The following is an 18180-nucleotide window of genomic DNA, read 5'->3' on the forward strand; positions in this document are numbered from 1 at the left end:
GTTGGGGGAGGGAGGAAAGTGTGGGAGACCCGGGGAGAGGAAGCCCAGAAGGCAGGCGTGACAGGATTGCGGAGCTGCAGCGCAGGCCCCGTGAGTCACCCCCAAACTAGAGTCCGGTGAGACTAGGACGGACCCTCCTGGAGAGAGGCTAGGGGATAGGGCCACGCAGGGAGCAGAGAGCATGCTGGGCGCCGTGGGCCGGGCAGGTTGGGGAGGGCTGGAGGAGCAAGCCTGGCTCAGGGCTCCTGGCCCTGGGGGGCCCTGGAGCCCCGGGGGTGAAGGTGTCCCTGGGAGGGGAGGGGAGGAGGGAACGAGAGTGGGTGGGAGTGAGAGCAGGTGGGGGCTGAATGGGGAGGGGGGCGGCGCAGGCGCCTGGGAAAGGGTCCTTAGGCCAAGGAGTCCCAGACACTATGGTTGGTGCTTGGACATCCTGCGGAAAAGAGGGGTGCGAATGCGGCCGGGGCCTAATAAGTGCGTGCTGTTGGACTGGCTGCCCTGACCCGGGGCCGGCGGGGACTGGGGGCGGGGCTAGAGGGGCGGGGCCGGGCTCCAGGGCCAAGCGAGGCCGGAGGTGGAGCCGGCCGGCTGGGGGCGGGGCCACGCCCGCTTCTTTTGTCCCAGTCTGGGCGGGGCGTGGGGGCGGGGCCGGCTCTTTGTCCGCGCCGGGGCCGAGCTCTCCTAAAACGCCCCGGCACGCGCACGGAGGAGGCACGTAGACGTCTATACGCACGGACGCGGCACGCACGGACGTAGCGCGCAGGCGCGAGAGGCCGGCGGAGCAGCGCACCCGCGCACGCTTCGCCACCGCCTCCGCCGTCGTCCCCGCGCGCGCTTGCGCAGTGAGCTGCGCGGCCTGGCGAGTGTGGGCGGCGGCCGAGGCGGCGAGGGAGCGAGCGGGCGGCCTGGGTCCGTGGGGGCCGGGCCCGGCGCGATGATGATGATGGCTCTGAGCAAGACGTTCGGCCAGAAGCCGGTGAAGTTCCAGCTGGAGGAGGATGGCGAGTTCTACATGATCGGGTCCGAGGTGACGACGAGCACCGGGGTCCCAGTGGGCTGCCGGCGGCGGGGAGGAAGGAGGTGGCGAGGCCCACCGGGTCGCCTCCGAGGCGGGAGTGGTGGTGGAGAGGAGCTCGATGGTCTGGGGGGACCCTAGGGAGGAGGAGGGGGCCGGGAAGCCGCCCCTGGGCCCTGAATACAGTGGGCGCCTAATTAGTGCTAGTGGCCTTGGGGGGCTCTCAAGCCGCGCCCCCTCCCTCCCATAACCGGTGTGGGGGGGGGACAGGGAGTGGGGGCTGGGCCAGTTCTGCCTTCCCTGGACCCCCGAGGGCCCCCCCCCAAGTTGGAGCGACCCCTCCCTCCTTGTCACTCTGGCCACCCCCCCCTCCATCTCCATCCCTGTCTCCATCTCCTGTCTCTGTCTCTATCTCTCCATCCCTGTCTCCATCTCCTCTGTCTCTGTCTCTATCTCTGTCTCTCCATCCCTGTCTCCATCTCCTCTGTCTCTCCTCTCCATCTCTGTCTCTATCTCTGTCTCTGTCTCTTCGCCCCTGTCTCCATCTCCTCTGTCTCTGTCTCCATCTCTGTCCCTGTCTCTCCATCCCTGTCTCCATCTCCTCTGTCTCTATCTCTCCATCCCTGTCTCCATCTCCTCTGTCTCTGTCTCTCCATCCCTGTCTCTGTCTTCATCTCTGTCTCTGTCTCCATCTCTGTCTCTATCTCTGTCTCTGTCTCTTCACCCGTCTCCACCTCCTCTGTCTCTGTCTCCATCTCTGTCTCTCCATCCCTGTCTCCATCTCCTCTGTCTCTGTCTCCATCTCTGTCTCTCTATCCCTGTCTCCATCTTCTCTGTCTCTGTCTCCATCTCTGTCTCTCCATCCCTATCTCCATCTCCTCTGTCTCTGTCTCTCTCTCTATCTCTGTCTCTCCATCCCTGTCTCCATCTCCTCTGTCTCTCTCTCCATCTCTGTCTCTGTCTCTCCGTCCCTGTCTCCGTCTCCATCTCTATCCTCGGCTTCATCTCCGTCTCCTCCCGGCAGGTGGGGAACTACTTGCGCATGTTCCGGGGGTCTCTGTACAAGAGATACCCCTCCCTGTGGAGGCGTCTTGCCACCGTGGAAGAGAGGAAGAAAATTGTGGCATCCTCACATGGTAAAAAATCCAAACCTAGCGCTAAGGGTGCGTCTTCACAAGGGTTTGTAAGCCTGTTTCCAAACTGCCTCGAGAGAGATGATAAAGCGCTTTAGGGCCCGGGGCGTCTCCATGGGGGCCTAGGTGGGGGGCCAGGGGCAGGTGGCGCAGGCGGGTGGGCGGGCACTGGGGCTGTGAGGACGCCTTGGCCCTTAAAGCGTTTTAGGAGAGCTCAGAGGCTATCCTGTGTGGCTGTGGGCATGTCGGCGTACTCGGTGACTGGATGCAGCCCACGGCGTGCTTGGGGAGGCTCGAGTCGCCAATCACGCCGGGCTCGGGCGCATGTTGGCAGCATGGCATGCCTGTGCTTGGGGGGCGGGGCATCCTTGTTGCTTCATGGCCTCGTCCATCTGTCCTGAGACCGTGTCTGTGTCTGAGCTTGTGTCTGGGGTGCTTTGCAGGCCTGCCTCAGGGGCATCCTGTGGGGGTGGCGGGTCCTCTACTTGGGGAGTCCAGGGTCTTTGGTTGGCTCCCTTCTGACCACAGCAGGCTCACTCCCACCATCCCCATCCCGGGAGGCTCTTGTGGCCTCCATGTGGCCTCCTCTTCCCCGGGGCGGGCGGCAGGTTCCTTTGGACCAGCCGTTACCAGGAGGAGCATTAGCGAGTCAGTTGCTGCCTTGGGGTCCCGCCTCCAGCGTGCATGCCCGTCCAGACGCACCCTCTCAGCCCTCCAGCCGTGGCGTCCTGCATGACGGCAGCCGTGTCTTTTTGGGTTTAGATCATGGTTACACCACCCTGGCCACCAGCGTGACCCTGTTAAAAGCCTCTGAAGTCGAGGAGATACTTGATGGGAATGATGAGAAGTACAAAGCCGTGTCCATCAGCACAGAGCCTCCCACCTACCTCAGGTAACGGGGTCGGCCCACGGGGCAGTGGGGGAGGAGGGCTGCCCGGAGCCACAGCAGCAGCAGGAATGAGGAGTGTCAGGTCCCCTGGATGGGCAAGCAGTCCTCCCACTCCTGGGGAGGAGAGGGTCCTAGGCCTAGGGGGAACGGGCAGGCCAGAGACCTGGGCTGGAGCCCCCACCACGGGCTGCCTCTCTGTGGGCAGGGAGGTGCCAGGATGGTCACCAGACGGCCAGATCTTCTGACTCTGCCTCTCTTTGGGCATCTTCATGTGATTGACTGGGAGGGAAGGCAGCGGCCTCCCAGTGACATTGGGGACGTGATCAGAGGGAGTTCTCTATCTCCTGACCGAAGGGCTGCTGTGTCCATGGTCATTCTGTTGTTGGCATGCCTGGCTGCCCCCTCCAGCGTGGGGCCTGCCTCTGGGCTGCATGGCCGTCCAGTGGAGGATGGGACGAGGGCATGCCTCAAGACGCCGGCTTGTCCCCTTCTTCCTCTTCCCCTTCTCCCCTCCTCTCCCTCCTCCACTTTATCTCCCCCTCTTCTTCTCCCTTTTCCTCCAGGGAACAGAAGGCAAAGAGGAACAACCAGTGGGTCCCTACATTACCCAACAGCTCCCACCATCTGGACGCCGTGCCCTGTTCCACCACCATCAATAGGAATCGCATGGGCAGAGATAAGAAGAGGACGTTTCCCCTCTGGTGAGCCTTTGGTCAGGGCAGCAGCAGCCGGTGGGCGTGGTGACGGTGACGGCTTGGGTTTTTCTAGCACCTGAAGGCCACTAAAGCACTTGATCCTTCCCCTTTGGCCTCCGTGATAAACCTGGGAAGTAGTTGCTATTATGATTCCCATTGTGTAGATGAGAAAACGGAGGCAGACAGAGTTACACAGAGAGTGAGTGTCTGACGCTGAATTTGAACTCAGGGCTTCAACTCAAACACTTCATATTTTATCTTTTTTGGGGGGGCGGCAATGAGGGTTAAGTGACTTGCCTAGGGTCCCACAGCCAGTAGGTGTCAAGTGTCTGAGGCTGAATCTGGACTCAGGTCCTCCTGACTCTGGGGCCGGCGCTCTATCCGAGGCTCCACCTCACTGCCCCCTTCACATTTTATCTTACGTGGTCTCCACAACAGACCTGTTACTATGCCCGTTGTGCACCTGGGGAAGCTGAGGGTTGGCCTTGGCTATGATGAGCCTGTCTGGGTTCCTGCCCTGGAGAGTCCATGTGACCAGCTGGGGGCCCCGCAGCTGTGCTGGGGGTGTCTGGTCTTCCCCAGGATGTGACTGACTGGGGTCCTTGGGTAGTTGGGTAGCCCTGCTGCTGAACCCCTCCTTCTCTGCAGCTTTGACGACCATGACCCTGCGGTGATTCACGAAAACGCATCCCAGCCCGAGGTTCTGGTCCCCATCAGGCTGGACATGGAGATCGATGGGCAGAAACTGAGGGATGCTTTCACGTGGAACATGAATGGTATGGGAGGGTGGGGGGAAGGATGTCCAGGGCTGTGTGTACAGGTCTTACTTGGATTCTGGGCCCTCGGGCCGCAAGCCCAGGGGCCCTGCTCAGAACCACACTTTGAAGCGTGTACGCTGGAGAAAGGGAACTAGCTGGCTGTCGGGGCATTGGGTAGCGTTTGGACGAGAGGCACAGACTCTGCCCCTGCTGCACAGCTCGGGGCATCTGTCCCCGGGGCCTCAGCCTCGGCATTTTCTAACCGTGTCTCCCCAGTCTTCCCCTTTCTCCTCCAAGCTTATCCTGCTTGTGGCCTGAGGTTCAGACATATCCCCAGCCTGGCTGCAGTCCTTCCTCAGATGGGCCGTCTGAGGCTGAGCGGGCTGCTCCGGGGGAGCCTCAGCAGGGCAGATGGCCCAGCAAAGCCAGGTGGCCTGCCGAGGGCAGCATGAGCCCTTGGGGAGAACAAGCCGCAGCTCTGCTCAGGGAGCCAGTGGCCTGGAGGAGGGGAAGGCTGTCCCACAGGGAGGCCTGCTGGGAGCATGGCCGGCGGAGATGGGAGACAACTGGGGATGCCCATGTCAAGCAGCAGCACTGCCTGCGAGAGGCCAGGCAGTCTTGGGCAGCAAACCCTGGAGACTGACCTTAGGGGGATGCGAGTGTCTGCCTGAGGAGGGAGGTACTCAGAGGACAGATGTGTTGCCGAGGCTTGGCACGTTGGCATTTCCAGAGTGCTGCCCCTTGCGGGGGGCGGTGCACCTTCCCTGGAAGTTACGGGAAAGTGACAGCCCGTTGTAGAGCAAACCCTGGCCCTAGGAAAGGGAGGACATAGTGAACCAGCACCGTGCGCCCCCCATCTGGACATCTGTCCATTTATCAGTCCCTCCGTCCATCATCCATCTGTCTATCTAATGTCTGTTCGTCATCTATCTTTCCATCTGTCCATACATTATCCGTCTGTCTATCTCTCCAACTGTCTGTCCGTGTGTCCACCAGGCCCGCCATCATCCATCCGTTGATCTCTCCATCGCTGGGACATTTGGGGGAGGGCGGCCCAGCCGACGAGCATTGGTTAAGGTGCTTGCCTTAGGATGGGGTCAGAGTAGTGGCACCTCGAGCCTCCTTGGGGGTCCTCACTTGGGAGTCCTCTGACCCAGGGCCATGGTTAGTGAATGAACCAATGATGTGGGGGAGGGCTTTAGGCTGCAGCGACCCTCTGCGTCGACCAGTGGAACAAAGAGCCGGGTCTTGAGCCCCACTCTGCCCCGGCTTCACCCCAGTGTGGCCACAGGGTAGAAAGCCAGCTTTGATCCCCCGGCCTGGCCCGAGATGGGGGTTCTGAACACCCCTGTGAGGGGTTGGGAGGAGGAGGGAGACGTGCCAGGTCAGCCTTTGTCTTCGTGGGGCTAGGAATGCAGCCTGAGACAGCGTCAGGCTGCCAGCTCAGGCAGGGGCCCTCAGGACTTTGGGGTGGCATCTGTGCCACTTCCTCTGAAGGTTACCACCTCCGGGGAGGCCTCCTGCTGCCATCAGGAAGTCCGTGTGGTCTAAGGGGAGCTCTCACCTGCACGCCTCTCCCCCACTGCTTACCCGCTTTGGCGCTGCCTGCCGATGCCCACCGATGCCCACCGATGCCCCACCTGTCCTGTCCCAGTGCTGCTGGTTTCAGCCGAGCTATCTTCCCATCTGCTTGCTTTTGCCCATCCCTGACCTCTTTATGTGAAAAAGATCTGGAGGTCTGAGTGAGTCAGCAGCCCCTGTGGTCAGTCCAGTGATCTGCAGCAGAGGGTGCAGGGATGGCTCTGTGTGTCCAGCACGCAGTAGGGCCCCGGTGAAGCGGCTGCAGAGTGTCCGAGGGCAGGAAAGGCAGGAGAAAGGAGCTGACTGTGTGGGGCTTGGAGAGGCGGGCCATGCTTGTTCCACTTTGTCCTCTAGGGCAGAACTAGGAGCCAGCCGCGTAGAGGTGACCTGGGGGAGGAGAGAGAAGAGGGTGCCCAGGGCAAGGCCCGGGAATGCCCACTCTGACCAGGCCCGACCTAAAGGACAGTGTGTTGATTGTCCATTAAGGGATAGACTGAGTCAGTGTCGTGGGTCCTCGCATGGGGTCCATCCAGCCGTTGCCCCTAGCGAGAGGTAGGCTCCTGGTTTCCGCTGTGGTATACTAGCCGAGGGCTGCTGGGTGCCCAGCGGCAGGAGCCTGGAGGACAGCGTGGATACCTTTGAAGGAATTGGTGTTTCCATCTCCAAGGCTGTCTCTGGCTCTGAGGTTCTGGGCTCTTTGGGCCTGGGTCCTGTCCCCCTGCTGGGGCGGGGGGCATCTGTGACAACGTAGTACGCGTGACTGGGGAGGGGGCAGCAGGTAGAGGAGAGCTGGACGAGGAGTCGGGGGCTGGGGGGGCACTGTTTTCTTGTCCTGCCTTGACACTCACTGGCTGCCTCTTGCTCCTGATCTCAGAGAAACTGATGACCCCAGAAATGTTCTCAGAAATTCTGTGTGACGACTTAGATCTGAACCCCCTGACCTTCGTGCCTGCCATTGCTTCGGCCATCCGGCAGCAGATCGAGTCCTATCCAACCGACAGCCTCCTGGAAGACCAGTCAGACCAGCGAGTCATCATCAAGGTAGAGGCGGCCACCCTGGCCTGCTGCAGATCTAGGCTCAGGACTCGGGGGGGGGGGGGGGGCGGGAGGGGAAGGAAGACCCTTTGAGGTGGGGGGGTACCCCGGTCTGCTGTGGACCCAGGCTCAGGTCTTGGGGGACAGGGAGGGGTAGGAAGACCCTTTGAGTTAGAGAGGGGGCTATCCCAGATTTAGGAAGGGGTAGGAAGACCCTTTGAGGTAGGGGGTGGGTTTGAATCCTGATCTGGTCCTACGGGCCTGCCTCGGGGTGGGTCTTCTTTGATGTCCTTCCCCCTCCTCTCTTGGCTCTTGGTGTCTAGCTGAATATCCACGTGGGAAACATCTCTCTGGTGGACCAGTTTGAGTGGGACATGTCCGAGAAGGAGAACTCACCAGAGAAGTTTGCTCTGAAACTGTGCTCGGAGCTCGGCCTTGGCGGGGAATTCGTCACCACCATCGCATACAGCATTCGGGGCCAGCTGAGCTGGCATCAGAAGACTTATGCTTTCAGGTAGGGGCTGTGGGCCAGAGGCACAACTGAGCTTTGGCTCTCTGGCCATTGTGGTAGGGCCCCCTCCCTGTGTGCACACGTGCGTGCGTGCGTGTGTATAGGGGATGGCAGGGAAGGGTCAGAGAGCTTGTGTCTGGTGCAGCAGCTTGCACTGGTGACCTTTCATGCTACCACAAGGGGCACTGCTTGCTGACTGGTCAGGTGGCCCCAGACCCATGATGCTTTGAGTAGCCAAGCTCATCTTGGCCTTGGGCAGTGATGTCCTCCTCACTCAGGGCCTGTCACCCGCCTGCTCTGGGTTGGGCCCGTGCACTAGCCAGGCAGTGCCTTGGGCTGGGGCCGGGGCCAGGTACCCTTGGCCAGCGTGACCTCTCGGAGACATAGAAGGGAGCCTGTTGGCAGGGCCTTTCATCCCCTGGAGCCCAGTGGCCAGGAAGCTCGAGTCCCCTGCTGGTTGGCAGTGGTGTCCTGCCCGCCCTGGCCCCACAGTGACCCTGACCATCTGCCTATGATCTCGACAGCCTGACATGAGGCTCCCATGGATTGATGGGAAGAATTGCAGTTGTCTCTGGGGGCATCAGACAGGCAGGTTCCCTCCCTTTAGGCAGCCAGACACTGAGGCTGCTGGTGCATGTCATACGTTCCTGATGAGAGGCGGGTCTGAGCCCTCTCTGGGGGTCTTTCTGAGGGGAGCAGGGGCTTGGCCCTGGGGAAGCCTCTTGGGCTCCCAGATGGGGCCCTGAGGCCCAGAGCGGGCTGCTCTCTCTTGCTTGGCCCAGCCTCCCTTGCCTCATCCCCCGCTCCCAGCTTGAATGGGCCTCTGGGCAGTATCATCTTCCTGGGGCCTGCCCTTGGCCGGAGAGCCAGGAGCTTTCTTCACTGTCCCAGAGCATCCCAGCTGGGTCAGGAGGAAAAGCAGGTGTGGCCTCTGGCCTTGAGCTGAACCTAGGGCTGACCGTGGCAGGCTTCAAGGAGGAGCAGCCCCACAGGCTCCAGGATCTTCTCGGGGCCCAGCTGGACACTGGGGAGCTGTGGAACTAGAGCACATGGTTGGGTGGTGAAACAAGCAGGGAGGTCTGAGGCCAAGAAGCAGGGCCCCCAGTGGCGTGGGCTCTGCCCCAGAGCACTTCCTGCAGGGGCCGGGTGTTGGGGGGGGCGCCGCGGGGGCGCCGCAGGGCCCTGACTTTGGGCTTGCTTCCCATTCTCCAGGCCCTGCTTGAGACCGCAGCCAGGCCCTGGGCTCTATGCAGATGTTGGCTTGGTGGCGGGCTCTGGGAACAGCAGGCTTGCTGGTTTGATCTGTTACTATTTGAAAACACACATTTAAGTGGGATCTTGTAAGGGCCCGGGGAGCACAAGTCAGGGCATCTGGCCTCCAGCTGGTTTCGGTTTAGAACCAGCAGTGTTCTTTTTCCCAGAGAGGACAGCTTGGCCCCCTCTTTTCCTCTCTGGGCATGATTCATGTGGTTTGGGCCTGGGGTCAGTCAGTTCCCAAAACCCCAGACCCGCATCAACAGTCCGTTGATATGGGCAGAGCCCTGTGTCAGCAAGTCCTAACAGTCAGTCGTACACTTCTTAATCATCAGGGCTTGGGGTGGGATGGCATGGTGGTGGAAGACTCTTTGTTGTCTGAAGCTGACAGGGTCGGGCAGGCTTAACCAGCACAATTGGGACCAGGCCTCTCCGTCCTGAGAGTATCATCACCAGGTGGGGCTGGGGGTGAAGGAGGGCACAGCTGTATGCGTCCTCTGGTTGAGAAGCAGAGACTCTAGCTCCCCTCCCCAGGACGATTCTGCTGGGCCCTTGGCAGGGCATGCGCACATGTGGGTAGAGTCGGGGGTCAGGGATTTTGCTTCAGGTCAGACCCGTGTCTGTGCCAAGCACAGGGCTGGGTGGGATCAGGGAGAGATGCCAAGCTTAAAGTGTCTGTAATCCCTGCCTGCCTAGAGCTTCCCATCTGGCAGTGGGGCAGGACCCGTGCACAGACAGGCATTGGACTAAGTGCTCAGGCTTCACAACAATACTGAAAGCTAGGGTCTATTATTGTTCCCATTTTGCAGTTGAGGAAACTGAGGCGAACCGGTGAAGTGACTTGCTCAGGATCACTTGGCTAGCACCTGAGGTCAGATTTGAACTCAGGACTCTAGGCCCAGAACAGCCTACTGTGCCACCTCTGAGTCAGCTTTACAGAACTGGGTTGTGGTTGCCTTGGGATTGAAAGCATGGGCTAGGATTTCCCTCAGGAGAAGTGTGATTGAGGGCATTCTCTTGGGGTCTCGATCTACTCTTTCATCTGTAAAGGGAATTCCTAGTGCAGAAATTCCCTTCACGGATGCACGTCACAGAACCACAGGCGAGATGAAGGGAGCCCGGTGGCCTCTAGTTCATTGGCCCGTCTGCTTGGGGAGCTCCCCCCGGGCAGGCCGTATCAAAGCTGCTTGGGATACAGAGGTTAAGCGGTTTCCCCCGTTGGGTCAGTAGTGGAACCTGAACCGGGGTCTTGGCACTCCAGGCCTCATCTCCCTCCTGAGCTCTGGTCATGTGCACCTGGGTACATTACCCCATGGGCACTTTGGACTCTGCGCGGCCCCAAACCAAAGCTTGTCTCCCAGGTCCCATCCTTTTCTTCTCCCCGCCCATGGTCACTGTGGCTTGGCCGCTCTCCCTGCTCCCTCCCGCTGCCCCAGTTCCATCTCCTTCAGCCTAGGCTCCCCCATAGGCCTCCCAGAGTGCAGTGTCTCCTTTCTCGCTGAATTGCAATTCCTGGGGCCCGAGTCTGGCCGGGCATTCCCTCTGTTGATGAAGTGTCAGTGGCTCCTGTTGACTCTGGGAAGGAAGGTGGGACTGAGCTCCCGGGCGCCCTCCCCTGGGCTCCCCCTTCCCTGGGCTCGCCCTCTTGATGCCTTTGCACACGCCATCCCTGTGTGTGGGATGCTCTTCCTCCTTGATGCTCCCCCTTCCCAATTTCCACGGGTCTCATCTCTGCTTTCTTGTTGATTCCTCAGTGGCATGTGAGCTGGTGGCTAAGCTGGTGGGGGCTCAGGTCAGGGAGGATTAGCCCCCACCCTTAGGGATACAAGGTCTGGGTGGGAATGGGGCGGGGCGGGGTCTGAGGATGGCTTGGATCCCTGAGGTGGGCCTGCCCAGGGTCTTGGAGGTCGTGTACAGACAACGTCCCAGGCATGGGGTTAGGGATGACAGGGTGTGGTGGTGAGCTTGGAGAGGGCGCCTCAGACCTCTGTGAGCTGGGGTTGCACTGGGCAGGACTCGCGCTGCCCCTGCTGCCTCATGGATGCCCGCCGCAGTCTTTTAAAGACAGACCCGTAGCAGAGCCCACAGCAGCTCTTCCTGGGGGCACGGAGGTGGGGCAGGGCCCACAGGTCTCCCTCCCAACATGTGTGTCTGTCCCTTCCCTCAGTGAGAACCCTTTGCCCACAGTGGAGATTGCGATTCGCAACACGGGCGATGCTGACCAGTGGTGCCCCCTGCTGGAGACCCTGACGGATGCCGAAATGGAGAAGAAGATCAGGGACCAGGACAGAAACACCAGGTGCCCCATGTCTTGTGCTCCTCATAGCAGCCCTCTTAGGGTCTCCTTGCCCGAGTGGTCGGCTCTGAGTGCAAGTCTGCCCTGATCCCCAGGCTGCCCCAGCTAGCCCGGGCTTCCTGCCCATGGTGGTCAGGCTCTGAGCTTGGCCCAGCCCTCCCCAGGGACCTCCCTGACTTCAGGGCACACTTGCGGCCCCATGCCGGGTGATGCTAGAGGCAGGGGTGTGGTTCAGTGTGGCACAGGGACATCTCTGCCCTCACCCCTCCAGTGGTTGGGGCTGTTTGGACAGGAGTCAGGAAGGTGGGCCTGAGCCAGGTGCCCAGTGAGGGCCACGTTCTTGACCCTCTCCCCTCATTAACTGTCTCTCTTCTGCTCCACAGGCGGATGAGACGTTTGGCCAACACCGCCCCAGCCTGGTAGCCACTGGCCCCTCTCGGTGAAGTCTTGGGAAGCGGGGCCCTCTGTCCTTTTCTCGTTGGGCCCAAGAGGCCGGGTGGGCACCCCAGGCTAGGGGAAGGGGTGGCTGCCCTTTGCCGGGTCTCCCCTTTCACTGCCTTGCCCAGTCTGATGGTGGCCCTGGCCCTGGCCCAGGGTTGGGGGAGGTTCCGAAAGGCGCTCCGGGTCTGGGAGGGTTGGTTTTGTGTGCAGAGGTGCCCACAGCACAGCTAGGAAGATTTTTTTAAATAAAGAGAATGTGGGTGTTCCCTTGATTGGCTAAGGCTGGGACTCTGTGGACACAGCCCTTGGCAGGGCCCCCCGGGGTGTGTGTGTGTGTGTGTGTGTGTGTGTGTGTGTGTGTGTGTGTGTGTGTGTGTGTGTGTGTGTGTGTGTGTGTGTGTGTGTGTGTGTGTGTGTGTGTGTGTGTGACCCCTTCCTGCCTCTTGATTATATGATTGGTGAAGCGGGGGCGCTCATCCCATCCTCCTCCTAAGGCTCTCAGGTCCAGGGTGAGCGTGGGTGTCTGATCTGGTGAGAGGGGACATGGGAAGGGAATGAAGCAGTGCTGACCATGTGCCAGGCCCTGGGCTCAGTGCTTTGCAGATCCACTGAGGAAGGGGCTGGAATGGTGCCCATTTTATAGTTGAGGAGACTACAGCGAGTGTCTGAGACAGGATTTGAATTCGGGTCTTCCTGGCATGGAGGAGGCCTGCCTCCGAGCAGCTTCATGTCCACTTCATGTCCATGGCTTTCTCAGAACCCTGGAGCTGGGAGGGGCTTATCCAGAAATCTGGACTTCCCTGCTGACCCACCTCTCCGGGCCCCACCCACAGCCTGCTCTGCCAACTAACAAGGGAGTGCTTGGGAATCAGCCGGGGTTGTGGCCAGGGGGCTCCTCGGAGAGACTTGCTGGCCGGACTAGGCCTGGATCGTCCTCTCCATCCCCCTGCATTCCTGGCCATCAGACTAGATGAGGGCTAGAGGGCCTGCCTTTGGATCCTGTGCTTGGTACCACCAGGGTGGCAGTAACAGGTCAGCCCCCAGCCTGTGGCAGAGGAGGCACTTAGGCCCACGGACTTCAAAGAAAGGGAAGATCTGTGGCCAGGAGCCAGAGAAGAGAGGGGCAGCTGTGGTTGTGGAGCTGGGGGGCCTTGGCCAGAGCCTGTTCCTGTCAGTGGGGTGGGCGGGCCTGGCACCACACCCACCTGTGGGGGAGGTTCCCTCAGACCACCCCTTGCTTCCTGTACGTCAGGCACTGCTGGGATGCAAGTACAACAGCCAGGGAAGTCCCTGCCTTCCAGGGGCATGTTCTCCTAAAAGCTGAGCTGCATTGCTGGGATGGTGATAGGCCTTGAGCAGGTTGGCACAGCCCGTCCAAGGACCATGACCAGGTTGATTTGATCCTGCTCCCAAGACTGGGATGGAGGCCAGAAAGGCTAGGGAGGGGCAGCAAGGGTGGGGGCTCCCAGAAAGGATGATGAAAATCCGGGGAATGAAGGGGGCGCTCCCCGTGCTATCTTGGCAGCAGACTTGGTTAAGCATCGAAGGTGACAGCCAAAGAAACCAAGGCACTCCCTGCCTCCTTGCTCCTCCCATCCCCTACTGCTGCCTCCAGTGGGTGGGCCAGCCCCAGATTTGTCCACCTGTTCAGGGAGCTCCCCCCCTCCAGCTTCCTTCCCAAAGGGCCTGGCTCCTCCCCATTTAGATTCACTGAGGCCAGCTCTGTGTGAGAGGGGATGGCCGCATCCCTGATGGCACCAAATAGGGCAAAGAATTGCCCCAAAGATCGAAATGTCCGGTTGCTTTTCCTGGGAGAAGCTCCTGAGACTCCCTTGGGCCCCCCCCCCCACCCCATGAGAAGAGCTGGTGGGATCAGTCCCCAGCCTCGTGTGACAAGGCACCAGGAGGCCAAGACGTGCGTGGAGACTGCAGCGTCTTTATTCATCCTTTGGCCCTGTCCCATCGCTCATATCCCGCAGTGGGGAGGAGGGACCAGGGCCACACTTGTGGGCTTCCAGAGAGCATATGCTGAGCCACAGCCCTCAGGGTCCCCGATTCGGGGTGCGATAGAAAGGGGAGGAGGGGCAGGCCTCTTGGCTGGAGCTGTAGGCCCACTTTGTCCAGGCTGAAAGAATGAGATGGTCACTACTGGCGGTCCATGCCCAGCTGCTCCTCAGGGAGAGGTCTGTAATTTGGGTCTTCTTCAGGGGCATCAAAGATTAGTTTCCTGCATGACCAGGGGATAAGAAGAGATATCTGGTTTGGGGAGGGCACCACAGGCTGGGACTTAAGGGCAAATTGTGGCCCCGGCCCATGGGATGGATACGTTTGCCCAAGTGCCCCTGTAACTTACAGGAAGCTGGGGGTGAGCAGTAACTTCTTGCCCCCAGGCTGGTTGGGGAAGACATCTTCAAGGAAGTAATAGATATGACCCACAGCAATCCCTGAGCCAGGGAAGAGAGCAGGCTCATTAAGTGATCTGGGCAATGGAGGGGACCCACAGAGAAGGCTCAAGACAGGTGGAGACCTAGAGGGGTAGTGGGGAGGGGCCTGCTGCAGGCACTTGCCTGAGAATGGATGCTGGGTCTGGGCAAAGTCAAACACTCAGGGTTTGTGGTCCCTAAGAGACCCTTTCTCCCTGCTCCAGGACTGGGGGCTGCTTATCCCCTAGACCAGGGCTTAAACTTTTTTTCCCCACTAGTGATCCCTTTTCAGCTGAGAAATTTTTACACAACCCCAGGTATATAGGTATATAAAATAGGTATGCATAACCTTTTTTGGTGCCAAATAACATGTGGGGTGGTGACCTACAGTTTAAGAAGCTAGGCCCCAGTTGGAGGAGGGTTGCATTGGACCTTCATTCAGGGAAAAGGACCTGGTTCTCGAACCTTGGGACTCTCACATTGCTGGCCCCAGCAGTCAGCAGAGGGGTCCCTCCAGGGCAGGAGGCCCCCACCCCTCAGCCCTCAAGCTTGCTCACCCAGCAGGTCTACCAAGATGGAGTTGCCTAGGAGCAGAGAGAAGGCCATGAGCACCCATGGTAAGAAGGGTGCCTGGAAGTTAAGGAGGCCAAAGAAATTCATGCGGAGATAGGGGTTGCGCCGGCTCCACACGTACACTAGCATGATGGTGAAGGCCTGGCCCAGGAAGAAGAGGCTGGCCAGGAGGCCAAAGAGCTGGGAGCTCCTGAGTCAAGGAGGGGGATGGGGTGAAAGCCCACCTCCCCATTCCACAAGTGAGGAAATTGAGGCTCTGGGATCTTCCCATTGTGCTACAAGCACAGAATGATGGGCCTGAGATCAAATTCAGTCTCAGATATGTCCTAGCTGGGCAGTGCTGTCTGCCTCAGTTTCCCTAACTCTAAAATGGGGACCGTACTAACAGGATGATATTTATAAAGTGCTGTACACCTTTTCCCCTGGCCTGCCTCATGCTAGACATTGTCACTGCAATGGACTTTCTCTTACCTGGCATAAAAGACCCTCCAGGGTGGGATGCTGACCTTGGCAGCCCTGTGAGCACCATATTTCAGCTAGATGGACCACTCAACTGACCCCTAATTCCATTCTGTCTCTGGGAGGTACCTTTAAGGGACTGTCACTCCATCACCCCTTCTTCTGCTGAACCTCTCCTGCTCTGATTATTATTACTCTGGGAAGGGGAGATTGCTGCCCTCTGAGATGCTCTAGTTGGCTCAGCTGTAACAACCTCTAGTCTAGAGAAGGGTCTGAGCAGGGCCCTGTGGGACCTGCCACAGGCTCCCTTGGCTGGGCAGTCATGCCATCGAAGCCCTGGCACCCAGCTGGAGGAGCAGGACAGGAAGGATACAGTCATGAGGACTCCCCCGAAGAGAAACATGAAGACAAAATCTGCTGTCCGTCCCCGGAAAGACCCCTCTTCCAGCATGCGGCAGTACCTGTACCTAGGGGCGCTATCGGAAACATGCCAACGGGACAGTCTTGGCAGGGCTGGAACGGATTCCCCCCACTTCCCCCCAGCTCAGCCAGGATCTCCTAGCTGGGAGGCAGGGGCCACCCTTTGGACTTGGCCTAGCCCAGGGCTAGGTGCGCAGGAGGAACTGAGGCTGGAGGGGCCCAGCCCCCCTCTGCACCACCCGGTTTTGCTGCCCGTGCACCCAGGCCCCTTGGCTCTGTCCCGAGCCTGGGGGCCCCAAAAGGATACAGGAAAAGCATGTTGAAGAAAAAGCTGAATCCCAGGGGCCCGAAGAAGAGGAAGTTGGTGACGAGCCTCCACACCTGCCGGGGGAGGAGGAGGAGCGCAGGCTGGGGGGCGGCCGAGGGGGAGGGGGCCCCCTTCTCTGACCCCCTCCCCTGACCTTGACCTCGGCCTTAGCCCCGGCCATTCACCTGGAACTTCCTGAAGATGAGGTCGGGGTTGAAGTAGAGTTGGAAGGGGGTGATGAGCTCCAGCTGCTGCGGGGACACGACAAAGACCTCACTGGGGATGGGCCAGTGATGGGGGGCGGGGGGGGGGCAGACAGGAACTTTATCGGGCACCCCTGGGCCTGGAGGGGAGGGGACCTGAACTCGGGGTCCCCTGGGGGACGTAGGTCATACTAGGGACCCTGGAGGAGAGGACAAGGAGAACCCGGGGTTGGGGGAGGTGAAGGGGGGGGGTCATACGGGACTGTGGGGGAGGGGACAAAGACCCGGGGCTTGGGGGTGTCGGGGGAGGTGAAGGGGAGTCGCACGGGACGGTGAGGGAAGGAATACTAAGAACCGCAGGTTGGGGGACACGCGGGGGGTCGCGCAGGGTGGGGGAGCCTTGGGGCAGGGCCTCACCACGGCCGCGGTGGTGAGCACACAAGCCGCCGTGTAGGCCCGCGTCACCGCCGGCACTTGCCAGAACTCGGCCGCCAGGCCCCGCTGCGCCATCTCTGCCCCCGCCAACACTGCCCCGGCCGGTGCCGCCGTCAATGCTGTGTCCTCCTGTACCTTTAAGGGAGCTTCACACCCCACCCCACCCCCCAGCCCGGACCCCAGCCAGCTAGCCAATCCACGGAAGAGAAGAGGACACGCCCTGTTTACACCTGGCGCTGGCCAGCCAATGGACACGCGGGGCGTGAAACTTATTCTGCCCTAGACTCAAAGGAGCCAATCTGAAGGAGTTAGGCACACAACGCTCCGCCCCTTTCGTGACGCGCTAGTTGGCCAATCCAAGGCCATCTCACCCAAACGCGTTGCTTTGCAAGGAATGATTGTGGCAGCCAATCAGAGGGTGGGAGAGGCCAAAGGGGTGGGATCCGGGAGGCCGGGGCCAATCAAAGGTAGATAGAGTGGCTTGGGTGAATCCCGCAACTTGCTATGGAAAGGCCTGAATCGAGGATCAGGTGGCCAATCAGCAGGTGGTGAAGGGTGGGCTCTTGGAAAAAAAATGAACCCATGAGAGCAGGGAGCGGAAAGTGGTAGGGCGACGGGCAGTTGAACGGACCAATGAAAGTAGGTCGCGTATAACTGGAGTCCTCTGAGAGCCCTAGGAAGATGGACGTTATGAGCAGGATGGCCAATGGGAGAGACTCACGTGGGGATGAAAACACGAGCAGGGAGGGGTTCAAGAAGGAGGGGTTCATTTAATAAAGGTGGGAAAGCTCGCTCCCGGAGCGATCGGAAAGACCTCCTCCCCGGAGGCGAGGGGGCTGCGTGGCCATTGGGAGCCCCGATCCCGCATCTTTGTTCCAACTTTGCTATTCCTCCTCGGGGTTGGAGATGCACATGAGCCGTCGGCCTCTCCTATTAGGGCACAGACCATTGCAAACTTGTGGAGTAGCTGTTTCAGTCTCCAGCAGTGACCTCATTCCCCAGAGTCCTGGGCTCTGGAGGTGGCGCCTTTAGGAGCCTGCAAGGCCTAGGGAATCTCCTGCCAAGGTTGACTGGTCAGAAGACAAAGGCAAGGCTTTAGCTCTCCAGAAAGTACAGGGTTTTATGGGGTTCGTTTGCACTTCAGAGGAAACAAATAGTCCCATACTTGATACTTTGTATCCTGAGACCCCTTTCCAGAAGGATCTTGTTCGTCCTTAGGAGCAGGAGCCACACCTGAGCTTTGTTTTATTTTTTTTTTAATTTTATTTATTTTTTTTAATTTTAGCAGGGCAATGGGGGTTAAGTGACTTGCCCAGGGTCACACAGCTAGTAAGTGTCTAAGGCTGGATTTGAACTCAGGTACTCCTGAATCCAGGGCCGGTGCTTTATCCACTGCGCCACCTAGCTGCCCCCTTGAGCTTTGTTTTAAAGAGCATCCGGGAGGCACAGTGAGTCCCGTAACAAAGAAGATAGCCAGACATCCTTGTGGGACTCCCCACGGAAGCCTCAGTCCGCAAGCCAGAGCCCTTTTTTTGGAGAAGAACCCCCCCCCCTCCAGGCCACGTGTCAGGCTTACTTAATTTCTTTTTTTTTCTTTTTTCTTTTTTTTTTTTTTTTTGCGGGGCAATGGGGGTTAAGTGACTTGCCCAGGGTCACACAGCTAGTGTCAAGTGTCCGAGGCTGGATTTGAACTCAGGTACTCCTGAATCCAGGGCCAGTGCTCTATCCACTGTGCTATCTAGCCACCCCCAGCCT

General features: G+C 59.7%; 2 protein-coding genes across 6 annotated transcripts; one reads left to right on the forward strand and one right to left on the reverse strand.

The window, feature by feature from the left end:
• The first annotated feature begins 820 nt into the window (after positions 1–820).
• Positions 821–11877, forward strand: SMARCB1 (SWI/SNF related, matrix associated, actin dependent regulator of chromatin, subfamily b, member 1). Of its 2 annotated transcripts, none has more exons than XM_043997992.1 (9): positions 821–1024; positions 2037–2175; positions 2908–3037; positions 3598–3735; positions 4378–4505; positions 6943–7109; positions 7427–7617; positions 11036–11167; positions 11548–11877. In XM_043997992.1, exons 1-9 carry the CDS (start codon positions 932–934, stop codon positions 11585–11587), a joined length of 1158 nt encoding a protein of 385 aa, XP_043853927.1. In that variant the 5' UTR covers positions 821–931; the 3' UTR covers positions 11588–11877. The 2 variants fall into 2 exon arrangements, with proteins under 2 accessions (XP_043853927.1, XP_043853928.1); XM_043997993.1 differs by having other exon boundaries at positions 822–1024; positions 2037–2148.
• Positions 11878–13527: 1650 nt separating this feature from the next.
• On the reverse strand, positions 13528–16577 carry DERL3 (derlin 3). 4 transcript variants are annotated; one of them, XM_043990896.1, is made up of 7 exons: positions 16408–16577; positions 15973–16038; positions 15788–15861; positions 15434–15527; positions 14586–14658; positions 13959–14049; positions 13528–13832 (listed from the first exon to the last, which is right to left on the reverse strand). In XM_043990896.1, the coding sequence occupies exons 1-7, from the start codon at positions 16498–16500 to the stop codon at positions 13751–13753; spliced, it is 573 nt and encodes a 190-aa protein (XP_043846831.1). In that variant the 5' UTR covers positions 16501–16577; the 3' UTR covers positions 13528–13750. The 4 variants fall into 4 exon arrangements, with proteins under 4 accessions (XP_043846831.1, XP_043846830.1, XP_043846828.1 ...); XM_043990895.1 differs by having other exon boundaries at positions 14586–14781; positions 15973–16035; positions 16408–16576; XM_043990893.1 differs by having other exon boundaries at positions 14586–14781; positions 16408–16574.
• Between the last annotated feature and the right edge of the window lie 1603 nt (positions 16578–18180).

Source organism: Dromiciops gliroides, chromosome 3 (assembly GCF_019393635.1).
Source record: "Dromiciops gliroides isolate mDroGli1 chromosome 3, mDroGli1.pri, whole genome shotgun sequence".
In the NCBI taxonomy this organism is placed as follows: Eukaryota; Metazoa; Chordata; class Mammalia; order Microbiotheria; family Microbiotheriidae; genus Dromiciops; species Dromiciops gliroides.